Source organism: Ochotona curzoniae, unplaced genomic scaffold, assembly GCF_017591425.1.
Source record: "Ochotona curzoniae isolate NIBS_2020 unplaced genomic scaffold, NIBS_Ocur_1.0 contig_50, whole genome shotgun sequence".
Classification (NCBI taxonomy): Eukaryota; Metazoa; Chordata; class Mammalia; order Lagomorpha; family Ochotonidae; genus Ochotona; species Ochotona curzoniae.
Window position 1 is genome coordinate 10,143,780 of NW_024466446.1, and position 17,012 is coordinate 10,160,791.

Sequence of the window (17,012 nt, forward strand, 5' to 3'; positions counted from 1 at the left end):
GTGTTGTCCAGTAACAGCCCTGTTTGGTTTCTGATTTAATTACATTGACTGCCTTCCACACGGATACACTGATGAACCTTCAAGACAATCGCTTGCCTTCAATTTCTTTTGGCATTAGATTCCCCTGGAGACACCACTGGAGGTTGGCTAAGGAGGGTGTAGCCTGGGGGCTGTGTCTCCTTCCTTTGGATGGAAGCAAGTTATATGTGTACTTGAATTCCAGCAGGACACGCCACTGCAGGCCACTGGATGGCATGAGCAATCTCAGGAGAACAGATTCTAGGTGTCTGCTTCCTGAGTGCCCCTGAATTGATCTTCCGAAATCTAGAATGAGCCATCTGTGTCATCTCAAATCATCTAGTAGCTTCACGAAAGGAAAATGGAACACACGAAGGTAACTTTAGCAAAACATTGCACGTTACCCAACACAGTCTAAAGAAGACTGTAGCAACATTCAACCCATGCATCAAAGGCTTTTTTGTCCAAAGGCTTTTTGGGTTGCAGTGCCTATGTGATAACTAAGACGAGCCACGGTTCAGGTTCCGAATGGCCACATTGGTGGTGACTATGCACGCCTCGGATGGGACAAGCATAAAGGACATGGGCAGAGGCTGAGGGTGCATCTATAAAGATAACTTAGTGCCTGCAGGAAAACAGAACTAACGTGGATGTGAATGGTAAGTCTCTGATGCCTGAACTCTTGGGGTGGTGCTGAGCTCTAACGGACAGACCCGGGCTCGGCTTCCGCTCAGACTCAGAAAGGGTGAGCTACGCTGTGTTCACGCAGCAAAGGAGAGGCAAGACCTAGATTTCTGGATTCAGATCGCTCTGTCTCCCAAACTCAGGTTTTTGCTTGATGACTTCAAGGAGGGCTGAGGGTTCTGGGAAATGAGACTATGAAAGGATGGTTTGGAGGGCTTCGGTGCGGGCTGCGTGCCCAAGCCATAACAAGGCGGCAGGGGCTGTCTGTGCAGGCGCTCAGATTGACCCTTAGGTGGGTCTGAGGAGAACAGAAAAGCAAAAGGGATGAAGGAGGAATTGTCGATTGAGTCTCGAGAGATGTGTTATCTGGATTCTGATTCAAACAAAAAGATGCGAATGGGATCATTGGAAATTGTGATCATTGAGTGAATATTTAGGAATTACAGTTAATTGTCCGGGTATGAAAATGGCATTGTGCTGGCTTAATAAGGAGTTACATTTTTAAAAAAACTAAGTGTTTTCTTTGGACTTTTACATCGATGTACTTTCATTTTATTTGAAAGACAGAGGGTTTTTTTTTTTTTCTTTGTCTGCTGGCTGACTGTGAATATCAGGGCTGGGCCAGGTGAGCACCATTCTGTGCTGCTTTTCTGGGCACCACAGATGGCAGCTTGACCAACTGTGCTACAATGCTGCTCCCCTCCCCCAGCCACGTGTACTTAACATTCTGATTTGGTGACACATAAATGAGTGAGGTCTCCAGGCAATTATTCCTCTCATCCCATCAGAACACATGGCCTGAGAAGATGGCTACCCCGGCCAACACCATGAGTATCTCCCGGTACAGGTAAGCGATTGGGAGCGGGTTTGGGAAAGGGAGTCCAAGGTCACGGTCATGGCTGGACACAAAGCAGTTGCTGCGTGCACTGATTACCTCCGCCGAGTGCATGGAGTAGTTGGGTGGCAGCTTCTCCAAGGCAACTGGGAGGCAGAAGGATCCAGTTTGAAGACGTTCATTTAAGAGGATTGGCAGCCACTGCGACAGATGACGGAAAGAATAAAATGGTGTTTATCATCCTGGCAGTTCATCCAGTTCACAGCAACCAACGCAATGAGGCAATGATTAGATATTGACTGGGGCCCTTTTCGGTAGTAATTTCAGTCTAGATCTTTCCATCTCAAATATCCTGAAAGCTTCTCAGATAGTAATAGCCATGCGTCAATGGATTTAGAGTTAAAGCAGTTGCAAGTTTCTTTCGAATCCGTGTTCGTGTGTGTCTGCACAGACCAGCTAGTTTTCAGATGATTTTTTCCATTTATTCATCTGTCAGTTTTTATTTGAAAAGCAGATGGACAGAAAGATCATTTCATTGCTAGTCCACTCCCCAAATGTCCATGATAACCAGGCCGTGCTAGGCTGAAGCCGGAAGATTAGATTTCAATCTGGGGGCCTGGCAGCGTGGCCTAGTGGCTAAAGTCCTCACCTGGAACGTGCCGGCATCCCATATGGCGCCGGTTCTAATCCCGGCAGCTCCACTTCCAATCCAGCTCCCTGCCTGTGGCCTGGGAAAGCAGTGGAGGATGGCCCAAAGCCTTGGGATCCTGTACCCGCGTGGGATACCCAGAAGAAGTTCCTGGATCCTGGCTTTGGATCGGCATAGCATCGGCCCATTGTGGTAATCTGGGGAGTGAATCATCAGATGGAAGATCTTCTTCTCTGTCTCTCCTGCTCTCTGTATATCTGACTTTCTAATAAATAAATAAATCTTAAAATAAAAAAGATTTCAATCTGGGACTCTCATGTGGGTGGACTCAAATACTCAACCTGCCCCATGTTGCTTCCCAGGGTGTGAGAAGGAATCTGGATTGGAAGTGGGGAAGCCAAGACTTGGAGCAGGTACTCCAACGTAAAGCATGGCTGTCAGAGCTGTGAGACTTGGCTGCTGTCCCCAATGCCCACTCCCTTACATTTTTTCAATGAAATAACTTCCTCCTTGAAGAAGAAACAGCTAGTTTTGCAAGCGAAACACATATATTCAATCGGTAGTCATGGACGTTCTGGGTTTTCTTCTTAGCACGTACGACCCTCCAACTTCCCACTGCTGAAGTGAACCACTTTGCCGAGTCATCTCTGCTCCTAGCTATCACCTGGGTTAGCAAAGCTCCTTCTGATTGGACAGAGGCAAGCGAGTGGCATTTGGCTGCTCATCTCTGCCTTGAACCTGTCTCTACCAACAACCGCAGGGCAAACGAGCAAGCAGAAGGGCACTCACGGAGTACCCCAGGAGGCTTTCCACGGAGGCTCCTTGCTTCTGCTGGCAGCTGATGTGATAGAAGGTGAACAGGAGGTGATGATTCACAGTCAGCTTCGCAGGGAGCTTAATTTTCACTTCTTCATAGAAGTCGGGAGACCTATTTCCAAAGCACGTTAGGCACAAACAACTTTTAGCAAAATGACCTCGCCGACTTGAAACTGTGACGCCCAGCTCCTCTGTCCCTGAGACTTTGCCTGCCTGGCTCTGCGCTTTTCCTGTGACACGATTGTGCTCCGGAGCTGGAAGTTCTTGAGACCTCACTTAAGCAGGTGGATGCACTTTGCTTACACAGAAAAGCTGACAGGCTAAAGAGCCTATCAGGGAAAAACATCCTACGTGCACAATGAAAAAAAAACCCCGCTAGTTTCATCAGCAAAGGGGAGGAGATATAGAAGCCTACGGCCTTCTTTTTCATGTCTAGCCCTGCGACAGGGCCTGGCACATGGCCGTGCCTCTGCAGGGCCTGTAGCAACACAGCAAGGAGGAAGAGCCTGGCTCTGTTGGATTACAAAGTCCCAGGTCCTCTGCCAAGTCCTTCTCCACCTTGATTCCTCATCCGCATTGTGGAAAGCGATTAAGCGAAGGACGTAAACCGGCCTCATTTTTCAGGCCAGGATCAAACTCCATCCTGCCAGGCACTGCACAGATGCGCCTCTCGTACCTGTGGGATGTGAGTTCATAGCACACACGATATTTGGTGATTCAATCGCAAAGTAAGTTAGAAAATTGATTTCTGGTTTTAAACACCCTGCAGCCTCCCAGTATCCTACCAGAGTGGAGGGCTTTCCCACCCTCCAACATGAGTCACATGCATGTTAGGTTCTTGATGGTACGGAGTTCCCCCGAGCCTAGTTCAAGACAAGGAAAGTTCGGTCTATTCCCAGTGCAGAATCACAGTACTGACACGACATTGCCTTTCACTCTTGGTTCCTGGCTGACAAGATCTAACTTCCCCGAGGGATTCAGAGAAACCAGGGGATAAGGAAAACACATCCTGCATTAACTTAGAACTCGGAAGTACACTCACTTGTTATGGTATGTGATGGCCGTGTACACTTCCTGCAGAAATTCAGGGCCCGTGGATTTTCCGAAGATGACCTGTTGAGCAATACAGGAAGGAATACGTTACCAGTGACTTTGGGGGGAGATTAAGCTGTCCTCGGCGACTGGAGTGCTCTGGTCTTGCAGGGGTATTTATACAAACGAAAAGTTCTGGGTTTTTCAACCGGCCCAGTCACACCCAGGCAGAGGAACTGGCTGTGAAAGTCGACTGGCGTTCCATGGAGCTGTTTCAAGGACCAAGGGCTACAGGGGAGCAGGATCAGAAAGCCAAACCTCACCAATTACAGCTGCAAAGTCACATGATTTTACCCGCCCCCCCCCCCAGTGACCCATTCCTGATGCGACGCGCCCCTCTCCATAGAGCGTGGGTGATTCCGACCACCATCACTCCCATTCACATGTGTGTGCTGGTTAAAGATGACACCTTCTTGGGTCTGATGTGGCCCAGAAGGCGCATGATTTGGCATATGGATTCTGGGGCAAAGAACCAAAAGCCCTCTAGATGCAGACAAACCTGAGCCAGGCTTCAGGACCTGGTTAAGGGAACCCAGGCTGGAATGTGGCCTCCACCTACCCCATAGCTTCACACAGGACCAGCACAACCACCACTGGGCAGCCTCCTCTAGACTCTGTTCCTTTGTTCCAAGCACAGAGGACCCTTCCTACCGCTGTCTTAAGAAAAAACACCTTGCATCAGGAAGACAGGTAGGCCATCAGGAGGAAGTTAAAAAGTATCTACTTAGAGACTAGAAACACTGGGGCAAAAATGATTTCAGTAGAAACATACACGAACGGAACCATCTGACTTAGAACAGCAACAGCTAGCCACCTATTCATCTTCGCAGCAGGCAGTGAAAAATCCAAACCAGAACATTTTGGCTGTCTTAGAGAACACTGCATTTGTATTTTGTCTCAGGACAAAAATCCAGTGCTAAAAAATTTACCGAGGTGGTGTGTGCTACCCACGACTTCATATTTGTCGACAGACGTGACATGAAATGCAGGTGAGCGTGTTGTGCCACGCACGCGTGGAAATTCAGCAAACACAGTGGACACGTTGAGCCCATCTGCCTACTTTACAGAGAACCACACATCGTTGTGTGGTCCTCTACGCAGCGTGGAAAAGCTGCAGAGCGTTTTTGCGTCCTCTAAAAGGATCCACATTACCAGTGGATCTCACAGACCACTAGGGACCAGGTTAGGAAGCAGACTTTAAGAACCCGTGTATCGGGGCTTTGCGCATGGTGAGTTTGTGGCCAGGAACAGAGCTATTCTGGACTTGCCGGGTTCCGGGACAAAGCAGGTGCATCCCATCCCGGCTGTGGCAGGTGCTTACCGGCATCGCACTGCTAACATCCTCTCCACTCATGAACTGGATCTTGATCGTGATGTTCCTGGCAGAAGCCAGTTTGTTGGCAAAGTTCAGTCTCTGGGGGTAGACATAGAGCACATTTCTGCAAAATAAGAGATCAAAGATCTTTGAGCAAGGCCTAGCGTTTATTGGAAGAAAGTTCTGGAGTGAATGGCCTGCACTCCTTCAGAAGTGAACTACTCCAAGAGGAATGAGAGGCTCCTGTGGGTTCCTCCTGTCTCTCTGCTCTCCTCTGATAACAGCCAACGTGGCTGTCGGTTTCGCCGCCTATCAAGATGTACCTGCTGTGGTTACAGAGATTGAATCTCCAGGTCTGTAAAGAGCTAACTGCATATTGGAGACAAATAAGAGAACAAAAAAAAAACGGTTCAGTTCATTTGAAATTAAATTCGCAGTCTAATTTTTTCTTGGCTTTCTTGTATTATTTTCTGGTTTTACATGATGGTTTCAATTCTGTATTGGCGTGCTTTTTTTGCTTTGGTTTTCTTATCTAGCCCGCTTGCTACAGAGCAACAATGTGAACACTACAACCATGCATTCAACAACTACAGAACAAATTCTAGGCTAAGTATAATTTGAATATATTTTCTTTCTATTTGCATTAGTACTGGTGAATTCCACTGAAATGTAAGTTCCATGCGGGAGAAATGATGTCCTGTCCATTTCATTTTTATTAGCTTTTTCAAGTTGACATAGCGTATTTTTTTAGAAAATAAAAATAGTCATCATAGCTTGAGAAACACATCAAACAGCTTGCAAAATGTCGCTGAGACAACGGGTTCTCTCTACCGCAGGTGACAATGGCCAAGGCTCCCCTGGTCTGACAGTAAGAGCACCTCCAGCTGTCATAAATCCCAACTTCTTTTTTTCAAAGACTTCTTTGTTATTTGAAAGGCTGTGTTGAAACACAGAGAAGTCTGCTGGTTTGCCTCCCGAATGGTCACGATATTGGAGGCGGAACCAGGCCAAAGCCGGGAACCAGGAGCTTGCCTTGGGTCCTCCACACGCATGCATGGACCCGAGCACCTGGTCCATCTTTTGTGGCTTTTCCAGGCACATCAGCCAGGAGTTGGAATGGAAGGGGAACAGCCGGGACTCAAAACAGTACTCATATGGGATGCTGGCACGGCCAGCTGGCAGCTGTATGTACTACTGGCCCTGAACCCCAGATTTTAAAGACAGGAAGACCAAAGCCCAAGACATTAGGGACTGGCAAGCCTGTGCACTGGACAAACAAGACCTAGTACAGAACTTCTGTTCTGACCTCTCGTTTCTTCTCTCTTTTTCACATACTGGAAAATTCCAGAATTACTGCTGCACCAAGGGTGTTTGAGCCTTCTGTCCCCCAGGGCTTCCTGGCGTTCTCTAAATGACAAGTTCTTTCTCATCCTGCTGGTTTCAGCTCACGTGGTACTTCCTCAGGTCTCAGGGCCCTGTTTCATCGGCTCACTCCACTCTCCCACGTGCTTAAACTTCTACTTATGAGTGTAATACGTGCCCGTTTCCCCAATTTCCAATGCTTGAAAATACCACTCACTCAATATCCTTCTGCCCTTTGATTGTAGAATATTTCGGTTGAGTCTTTTGCTTCCAAACCTGAAATCTTTTTCTGTACTGCAGATGCAAAAATGCTGCCTTCTTCCCATCACTTCAGTTTTACTCTTTTCCAAAAGTGACTAAATATCCCTAATAAACATGATCTGAATGGTTACGTGACATCCCACGCACAGCATGAAGGCTTCTAATTACACAAATCTCCCCAAATGAATGCTTTAGCTACTTCCTTTTCTGCCAGTTTGCAAGCTGTGAGCCACAAACCTGCCCTCCCACAACACAACACACTTTGGCAAGAATTCTCTATTGCTTCAGTTTTTCCACCCCTGATTTAATTGAGAAGACACACTGATCGACATTTCTTTAGTGTTGTGTTTGGGGAAATCATGAGCCAGAGTTTCCAAGAAGGCCGTGAAGCAGCTAGGTGAAAGCGGCTGTGTAAATGAATTGCAGTCGCAGCCCCGCCAGACTGGATAATCGGCTTCCTGTTGGCACACCGCTGGCTCACACTCTCACCCAGCAGCTACACCACAAGCGCATCAGAATAATCCAGAAGGTTGGGCATCGCCCTGGAGAAGGCGGCTGGCTTGCCTGTCGCAACCTCAGCCCCGCATGAGCAGTGCTCTATCCTGCGTCACGCACGCAACCCACACCGCACACGGCTGGAAGGAAAGTTGAAGAGAAATGAAGTCAGCGTCCCTCCTCGCCTATCAGGAAACGAACCCCTAAAACGATGACACTGCTTTGCCCAACACTTTCTGCAAACTTGCTCTTCCCCAGGATTCAGCAATGTGTCTTATCAGCAGGAATGAAAAGCGATGGATTTTTTTTTTCAAGTCCATATACTTTTTTTTTTTAAAGATTTATTTTTATTATTTTTTTCATTGGAAAGGCGGATATACAGAGAGGAGAGACAGAGAGGAAGATCTTCCGTCCGATGATTCACTCCCCAAGTGAGCGCAACGGGCCGATACTATGCCGATCCGAAGCCAGGAGCCTCTTCCAGGTCTCCCACGTGGGTGCAGGGTCCCAAAGCTTTGGGCTGTCCTGGACTGCTTTCCCGGGCCACAGGCAGGGAGCTGGAAGGGAAGCGGGGCTGCCGGGATTAGAACCGGCGCCCATATGGGATCCCGGGCGTGCAAGGCGAGGACCTTTAACCACTTGCGCCACCGCGCCGGGCCCAAGTCCATATACTTTTAAAGAAATGAATAGAGGGCCCGGTGCGATGGCACAGTGGTTAAGGTCCTCGCCCTGCCCGCCCTGGGATCCCATACGGGTGCTGGTTCTAATCCCGGCAGCTCCACTTCCCATCCAGCTCCCTGCCTGTGGCCCGGGAAAGCAGCTGAGGACGGCCCAAAGCTTTGGGACCCTGCAGCCCACGTGGGAGACCTAGAAGAGGCTCCTGGCTTCAGATTGGCTCAGCTCCAGCCGTTGAGGCCGCCTGGGGAGTGAATCATCGGACAGAATATCTTCCTCTCTGTCTTTCCTCTCTGTATATCCGCCTTTCCAATAAAAATAAAATAAATCTTTAAAAAAAAAAAAAAGGAAAGAAATGAATAGACCGCCCATGCTCTCTCTCCAGAGATTAGCATGCTGGTTAGTCATGCCCAAAGTCTCACCCTCTAAGGGCAGTTACTAAAAACTGAGAAATGTTTGTGTGCTGTGTGCAAGATATACGAGTGCCTGCTATTAGCCAAAGAAAATCTAAGACTGATGCTAAGGAGTTTTGAGAGGCTAGCTTATGACCTAAGCAGCAATCACTTATTACGACAAAGTTTCTTCAAAACTTCATTGGTAACTACAGCCTGAGTGTATACGCAAAACACTAAACATTCAGTATAATCTTATCTGTTCCTAAATGCAGGCAAAAATTGATGTCTTTAAAAAAAAAAGATTTTTAAAATTTTTATTGCAAAGTCAGATATACAGAGAGGAGGAGAGATAGAGAGGAAGACTTTCTGTCTGTAGATTCGCTCCTCAAGTGGCCAAAATGACTGAGCTAACCTAATCCGAAGCCAGGAGCCAGGAGCCTCTTCCGGGTCTCCCACGCGGGTACAGTGTCCCAAGGCTTTGGGCCGTCTTGGACTTCTTTCCCAGGCCACAAGCAGGGAGCTGGATGGGAAGTGGGGCCACCGGGATTAGAACTGGTGCCCAGATGGGGTCCCGGCATGTGCAAGGTGAGGACTTTAGCCACTGGGCTACCACGCTGGGCCCCCAAATGGATGTCTTTAATAATATACCTTACAACAAAGCAGAAAGGAACATTTAGCTTTTATCAGGAATCTTCTGCCCAGATTCCCTTCTGATGCCTCTTCTTGATTAGAAACTATTTTGCAAACGCCACATTCTTTCCGTTGATTTAGCAATGCCCCCTTGACAACTTATTTTTAGACCTTGGCAGTAGAGCAAGCAGCTCTAGGAGTTAACTTGTGGAATTTGGTCATTCTTTCATCCAACTGAGCACCAACCATTCTCTGCTTTTAGATCTCGGAATTATCTTCTAGTTCTTTTGCTGAGAACAGAATCACCCAGGGGACTTTGAAATTGTGCAAAGCCACAGTGGGGAAAAAAAAAAAAAAAAAGATAAGTTTGGCTTCTGTAAAACTTGGCTTATTCTTTTACCCAAAGCAAGGAAACCAAGAGGAAGCCACGGCCCTGCTGGTTATGCCCAAGACGACATCAATGTGCAATTGATGGCCACTTGGAGTCGAGCCTGGACAGCCAGTAAACTGGAGCAAACGGCGCACTGGCTGCTGGGGCACCTCTTGAGCCAAGATTCCAGCCCAAGCTGGCCAGCCAGAAAGAAAGAAAGATCTTGGGGGGAGAGGGTGACCGCTGGCCAGCTGAAAGACGGCCTCTGCCAGTTGCTCCAGGGAGAGACGTGCTAAGGGGTACAAAGTTGCTGGATAATGCGTTGCGTGTCAGGCAGGTAGGTGGGGTTCCCGGGGCAACGGCGACAGGTGACCACACGTCATTCTTGACCACCTGAGTTGAACAGTATTTTAGCAGACCGGAAAACAAGCCACAGGGTGGGAACCTTCTGCTGTGCAAACGCCATGTTAAGAAGCATGGAGGTGTCAGCCCAGCACGGTAGCCTAGTGACTAAAGTCCTTGCCTTGAATGCACTGGGATCCCACACGAGCACCGGTTCGTATCTTAGCCGCTCCACTTCCCTTCCCTTCCAACTCCCTAACTTGTGTCCTGGGAAAGCAGTGAAGGATGCTCCAAAGCCTAGGGACCCTGCACCGGCGTGGGAGACCAGGAAGAAGCTCCTGGCTTTTGGATAAGCTCAGTTCTAGGTCTTTGTGGCCACTTGGGGAGTGAACCAGAAGCTGGAAGATCTTTCTGTCTCTCCTCTGTGCAAATCTGACTTTCCAACAAAAATAAATCCTTGGGGGGGGGGGGGGAGACTGCCTTGTTCCTGAAGAGGGAATTGGAAACAGTGCAGCCGCACACATTCCAGACGTTCTTCGAGCCTTCCTTCTCTCCAGCTAGTTTCCACAGGGTCCACAGGTGGGGCTTCAGGCTTCTGGCTTCAGCTTGGCCCAGCCCCACCCTGCAGCCATACGGGGGAGTGAACCAGCTGTGGACACTCTCTCTCCATCTTTCTCTCTTTCCCCTCCATCTCTCTCTCTCCCTCTCTTTCCCTCCCTCCCTCTTTATCTGCCTTTCCAATCAATAAGGCGAATCTTATTTTAAAGATGAGATTTTTCTGAAAGTCAACTTTTCTATGGTTTTATGGTTTCATTCTGTTAACATTAACTGTATCAGCTAATGTCACCAAAAGAGGTTGTGTCTCTATCTGACAGGTCAGATAAAAGATTTTTTTAAAAAATCTGTGTTTAGGCTATATTTTTAAAACATAGCTCCATGGGAAAGCCCCGCTTCCCACCCAGTTCCTTGCTCCCTGCTTGTGGCCTGGGAAAGCAGCTGAGGACGGCCCAAAGCCTTGGGACCCTGCACCTGCATGGGAGACCTGGAGGATGTTCCTGGCTCCTGGCTCCTGATTGACACAGCTCTGGCCATTGTGACCGTTTGGGAAGTTAATCCTCTCTGTTTCTCTTCCTCTCTGTATATCTGACTTTGTGATAAAAAAAAAAAAAAGAAATCTTTAGAAAAAAAAAGAGAATCAGAAATATACCAAAATGTACTTTCTCATATTTTTCTTCTTTCTTAAATCAATAATTTCCTTTTTTTAAACGATTTTTTAAAAAGATTTATTTATTTATTGTAAAGTCAGATACACAGAGAGGAGGAGAGACAGAGAGGAAGCTCTTCCATCCGATGATTCACTCCCCAAGTGAGCGCAACTGCCGATGCTATGCCGATCCGAAGCCAGGATCCAGGAACCTCTTCCAGGTCTCCCACATGGGTGCAGGGTCCCAAAGCTTTGGGCCGTCCTGGACTGCTTTCCCAGGCCACAAGCAGGGAGCTGGGTGGGAAGTGGGGCCACTGGGATTAGAACTGGTGCCCATATGGGATCCCAGCACGTTCAAGGCGAGGACTTTAGCCACTAGGCCACGCTGCTGGGCCCAAATCAATAATTTCTTCATGAAAGTCACACAAAAATAAAAACCAAAAATATTTCAGGAACATTTGGCTGTGTTCAGTACTAAAGTTCAAGCAAAAGACTGTCTCCATTCCAACTACAGACCGCGATGTAGCCTTTTTGTTTTGGTGCTTAAGAAAATATTTATTGATTTATTTGAAGAGCTGAATTACAGATAAAGTGGGAGAGAGATCCTCCGTCTGCAGGTTAACTCCCCAAACGGCCACAGTGTCTAGGGGTTAATCAGGCCAAGCCGGGACCTTCCTGCCGGTCAGGGTCCAAGCACATCAGCAGCGAGATGGATTGGAAGTGAAGCAGCCAGGATGTGAACTGGTGCCCACATGGGATGGCGGCACCTCAGGCAGTGGCTTAACATGCTACACCATGGCGCTGGACCCTTCGGTGCAGAAGCCCTTCTCAGGTGGGGCTTCCAGGCACGGCAACAATCCTGTAAAAAATCATGGACAGGCACCCACCCCTTGAGTCTCTCTAATTTTGTCCTTATTAAATCAGACTGTTCATGTTTTCACAAACTGGTACACGGATTGAGCTCTGTGTTGTGGGGTCTGCCCGCATCGCCCCACCTCACAGCCACTTTCTCACCCTGGAAGACAAACTGACTCCTGGGAATGAAGGTCAAGGGCCACCTTATGACGTCTGCAAGTGCAGGACACAAAATCATACAGTTACTGAAGGCGCCAAGGCACAGCAGATCAAGGCTCTGACTGTGGTGCCGACACATGAAAGCTGGTTCAAGTCCCGGCTGCTCCACTTCTGCCCCAGCTCCCTGCAAATGCCCCTGGGAAAGCAGCAAAAGATGGCTCAAGTTCTTGGAACCCGTTGCACCCATTGGGGAGACCCTGCAGAGGCCGGAGGCTCCTGGCTTCAGACAACCCCAGCTCTGGCTCTTCTGGCCATTAAAGAGGTGAACCAGCAAACGGAAGATCTCTCTCTCTCTGTCTCTCTCTGTGTAAATCTGCCTTTCAAATAAAAACAAAATCAACAAATCTTCAACAGAAAGCGGTCCTGCTCTGCCGTGGAAATGGCCAAATACTGCATGTGAAGACGGGATGCGGCCTCTGCGAGCTCCTGTGGCGTGCACAGTCAAGTCGGGCTGAGGATGGAGAGCTCAAGAGCGGAGACAGCATTCACCCCAATCAGCCGCAGAAATACCGGCGGGTAATTCCCTGCAGGCTCTGCCATCAGAGGCGAAGAAGCCACCTCAAAGGACTGAGCTTCAAACGGACATCTTAAAAGCTCCCAAAAGTTCAGGAATCAAAGGGAGAGAACATCCCGCTCCTTCTAATCTACTCCATCATTATACAAGCCCGGATCTGTCCTAATTTTATCACTCTTGCTCTGCTGGCTCATGCTTCCAGCGACTCCCTCAGCAGGTTCCCCCAGCAACTTCCTGTTGCGTTCACTTCCAGGTGGAGGGTGTGCGGGAGGCGAGGATGACTGCTCAGCTAGCAGGAGATGCGGCCGGAGCAAGGCAGGTGCACAAGGTGAGGATGCTGACGTGGCGTTGGGAACTGCACTTCGCCCCCTCGCTGTTCTTTCCCAACTGCCTGGATTTTTGGATTTCGTGTCAATTCTTCCCCTTCTTTTAGCTTTGTATATAACGCCAGGGTGGTGGTTAAAAGCATACAGGGAATAATCTGCCCCAATGGAGATTTCATTCTTTCTATCCTCCCCGATGCTTTGCTTGGTTCTGCTCCCTAAAACACAAACCAGGTATTGAAGGGCAAGATTTTCCTGATGAAAGAAAGCAGAAGTCGGCAAGTTCCTTCTGCATAAAACACCACCAGTAACGTCTTGGGATACTGGAATTTTGTTTCTTTGTCCGTGGCCTTTTACTTGAAGGATCAAGATAAAATGCGCCTTCTCATTTCATGAAGTCAGGGCTGCGCCTGATTTGAGCAGTTAACCGGGTCTAAGACGCATAAAGTGAGTGAATTGTGTCCTCAAGTGGCTGAAAGCGGTACTGCAATTAAAGCGCCCAAAGCCTTCGTAGACAGTTGATAAGTAACCTTAGGTAATTGGCTTGCTCTTTAATTCTTTCATTCCTGTCAAAACGAGGATTGCTGAGTTTGGGAACAAGGCTTTGAGAACATAGGAATTATGTTCTTGATTTATTACCCCAAACAAGTGGCCACCAGTGCCACAAATCAGCCAAAGTTAAGCCAATCTGCCTGCAAGTGCCAGAAGCTTCTTCTGGACCTCCTATGTGAGTTGCAGGGGCCCAAGGACTCAAGTCATCCTTTGCAGCTTTTGCAGGCCATAAGCTGGGCGACTGGTTCAGAAACAGAGGGGCCAGGTGTCCGTGTGGGATGCTGGCCCCTCTGGCAGAGGAGTAGCTTGCTATACCACTGTGCCGGTCCCAAGAAGCTTTGATTGGTTGTAAAGGAGGAGGCCAGACATCAAAGCCCGCCCCCAGGCCTCCTCAATGAGCACTTCCGGGGTGGGGTTGACCTTTCCCATCTGGCACTGTCACTGCCCCCCTCACCTCCCAGTGACTGGGGAGATCCTCTCAGGGTTTAAACCACAAACCCATTTCTTCGGGTAAAATCAAGTCCCTGGAGCCAGCCTTGTAGTGCAGCAAGTTAAATGGCTGGCTGTGGCACCTGCACCCCACAATGGAGTGCCCGTCTAGATGCAGTTCTGATCTCTGGACCATCACCTGGCCCAGACCTGGGCCATTTGCAGAGTGAACCACTGGATGGGGGAATCCCATTCTAACTCTACCTTTAAAATTAACAAGTAAATCCTTCCTTTTCTTCTTCTTCTTTTTAAAATAAAGTATCTTTCGTACTGCTGAAGACAGAAGCCTTGAGGTTGTACAAGGCTTGCAAATTGTTTCATTTGGCCCTGCCGAGGTGTCAACCGTTGAGACTCAAAATTCAATAAATCCATCGCTGGCTAATTTTTAAGTTTATAACTTGGTATGGATGGCCCGCAAATGATGTTACGAATATCAGAAAAAGGGTCTCCTAGCCCCGTTTTAACAACGTCCTGTTGTTGTTTCCGTACTGTAGCGGCCATCACGCTCGACTAACAACGTCCCAACTTTTCCTTACCACTTCATCCGGGGTTATCCCTGACTCTTTCTTTCCTTTCCTTAGAAATTCCATTCACAGACACTCATTCAAGATGAGCTCCGACCTCCGTTCTGGACCCATCCTTTCTCCTGTAAAGCAGACATCTGCCGAGTGGGCCAGATCGGACTTCTGACGTGAGAACATTCAGCTTAATCGGAGGAGACCTGCAAACAGCTAATTGCCCAGCAGAGCAACCATCTTCCGACCGACGGGCGAGTTCCCAGCAAGCACAGCCTGGTAACTGGCTGGAGCCTCGGAGGCTCTCGGGAGGGGGGCTGGGACGAGAGATGTAATTGAACTTCATGCGACTTGCTGTGATGCAACCACCAGCTAAAGGGGCAGCAATGAGCTGAACAATCTCATTAGAGCTGCAGCATCCATGATTTCTGCCCATGTCCCCTTGGCAGCCACACCACAAAACGCCCCAGAGGGCTTCGCTGGGTCTTGGCCCTAACCGATGTTGCTGTCATTCTGTTTCCCCGACAAGGCAGTTGTTGTTTCCATGACCAGCTGCTGGGTCATGCGGAAAAGAAGCCAAGGGTTGGTTCCAATGTGTTGCCAGGTGAACAACTAATATGTTCTAAATCCGGGCAAAAAGGAAGGCATGCCAAGTTTGGGCGTGGATAATCCCTTTCATGAAGTCAACTTTCCCAGCTGTTCTGCTTCTCATAGTTGTTCTCCTTGCTCGAGTCTGTCTTGGGGGCGGGAGGGGAGGGGGATACTGCGTTAGCTCAGTGCCTCCACCCCAGCAGGTGAGTCCTGGCAAGGTGGTTTGGGAAACCTGATCACTCCTGGGCTTTGCATTTCTGACCCTACAAGTGAATCCCATGGAACAGTGTCGGCTCCAGGATGGCCAACCCTCGTTGACTCACAGGGCTGATGGAGTTCAACTGAATGTTAGAATCCCGAGCTGTGAGCCTGGCCCTGACCCAGCCAGCCCACCGTGCCCAACGGAGCTTTCCAACTTTCAAGTGCTGGCTTGGTCAGTGTAGCAGGTTCCTTGTGGAACAACTTTTGATATATGTCAAGCCATATTTCAAATTCATGAAATCATCTGCTCTTCTATCTTCATTTTTATTTCTTTGATTTCTTGAATGACAGCTGTGACCAGGGTAGTGGTCCAGAAAAAACAACGTCAGCAGGGGAACTTCCTGTACAGGCCAAACCCTTAGCCTGATGTCCAGAATTCTTCTGTTGAGTCAAAGGAAAACTCTTCTAAAAGAAACAGGGCAGGCTGTGCCTCCTAAAATAATAGTACTCTTGGGTATGGTAAGATTTTTCACACCATGCTTATTAACTGATTCCATAATGTCAATGAGTTTAGCTTAAGGCCATAGTGAGGAAAGCCAGGAGATTTGCAAGTTTTGGCAGGTGGCAAGAAATAATAAAGAGGGGGCAATTGACAGAAATGAAGTGAAATCATCAGAATCAAACTGAGCCCAGTTACTAATTCTCTGTAGGATTCAGATCTGCTCTTTCTCTGTGTTCCTGGTGAAGCTATCTTTGAAAATACAAAACCTTGCTTTCCCCCCCCCACCCCATTCCTTTGCAAGAACACAGCCCTCCCTAGCTCCATGCCCCGCCCGGCTGCAGCCCGCTTGGTGGAGAACAGAAACAGTATCGACTCATCAAAGCCCATCTGTTAGAGTTGTTGTCATGATAAAAGCAAGGAGACGGAGGTAGCTCAGAGACAAAGCCTATAGCATCTTGGAGCTACTATCAAAGACGGTGCCTGAGTTTTCAGCTTATCAGAATGGGAGGAGCAAGCCACCAATCCCACCTGTTTCTGATGTCCTTTTGTTCTGGACAAGGTGCTAGATAGACAACGCTGCCCATTGGGAATGAGTTTCATTTTGCTTCCCCTCCCGAGATGGTGTACACACCACTTCCACCATCACCTGGGGAGTGGGGGGAAGTGCTTGCTCCCTTCGAACCCCGCTCCTGTCATCTCTCTTTTACATAAATCTTGCTTTGCGCACTGACGTTGTCAGCATGACAAGTTCTTGTGAGACAAGAAGCAAAGTGAACAGGAGTGGAGGTGCAGGGAAGGGGGGGCGGGAATTCTCTAGGATGGGTTCCCCATCAAGACCAACCTCATCAACCCCTCCAAGGCACGTGAGCGCTGGAGGAGAGAAAGAGCGAACAGAACAGAACTCCCAAGAGACATCACGCACGCTCTCTCGATTCCTTCAATGTGAGATTCTGAATCAAGTTTACCTTTCCCTGGGAGCTGAGGGCAGGTTGCTGCAACCACAGCTGGGGGTGGGGGAGGACAGCGGGGTGTGTCAAAGACCCAATGTTGAATGGGGTGACCTTGGTATTTCCACAGCGACTGTGCTGCTCCAGCAGACTCCCTCTGT

The 17,012-nt window shown here is 48.6% G+C and overlaps 1 protein-coding gene across 2 annotated transcripts in view; it reads right to left on the reverse strand.

Moving 5' to 3' along the window:
- The window catches only part of DOCK8 (dedicator of cytokinesis 8), a 173,512-nt gene that overhangs the window by 68,919 nt on the left and 87,581 nt on the right, over positions 1-17,012 (reverse strand). For both annotated transcript variants that reach the window (XM_040988913.1, XM_040988914.1), the window contains 4 exons: positions 5,416-5,533; positions 4,045-4,115; positions 2,976-3,114; positions 1,637-1,738 (listed from right to left, as the gene is read on the reverse strand). In XM_040988913.1, coding sequence (XP_040844847.1) covers positions 1,637-1,738; positions 2,976-3,114; positions 4,045-4,115; positions 5,416-5,533 — 430 coding nt within the window. The remainder of the gene's footprint in view (positions 1-1,636; positions 1,739-2,975; positions 3,115-4,044; positions 4,116-5,415; positions 5,534-17,012) is intronic.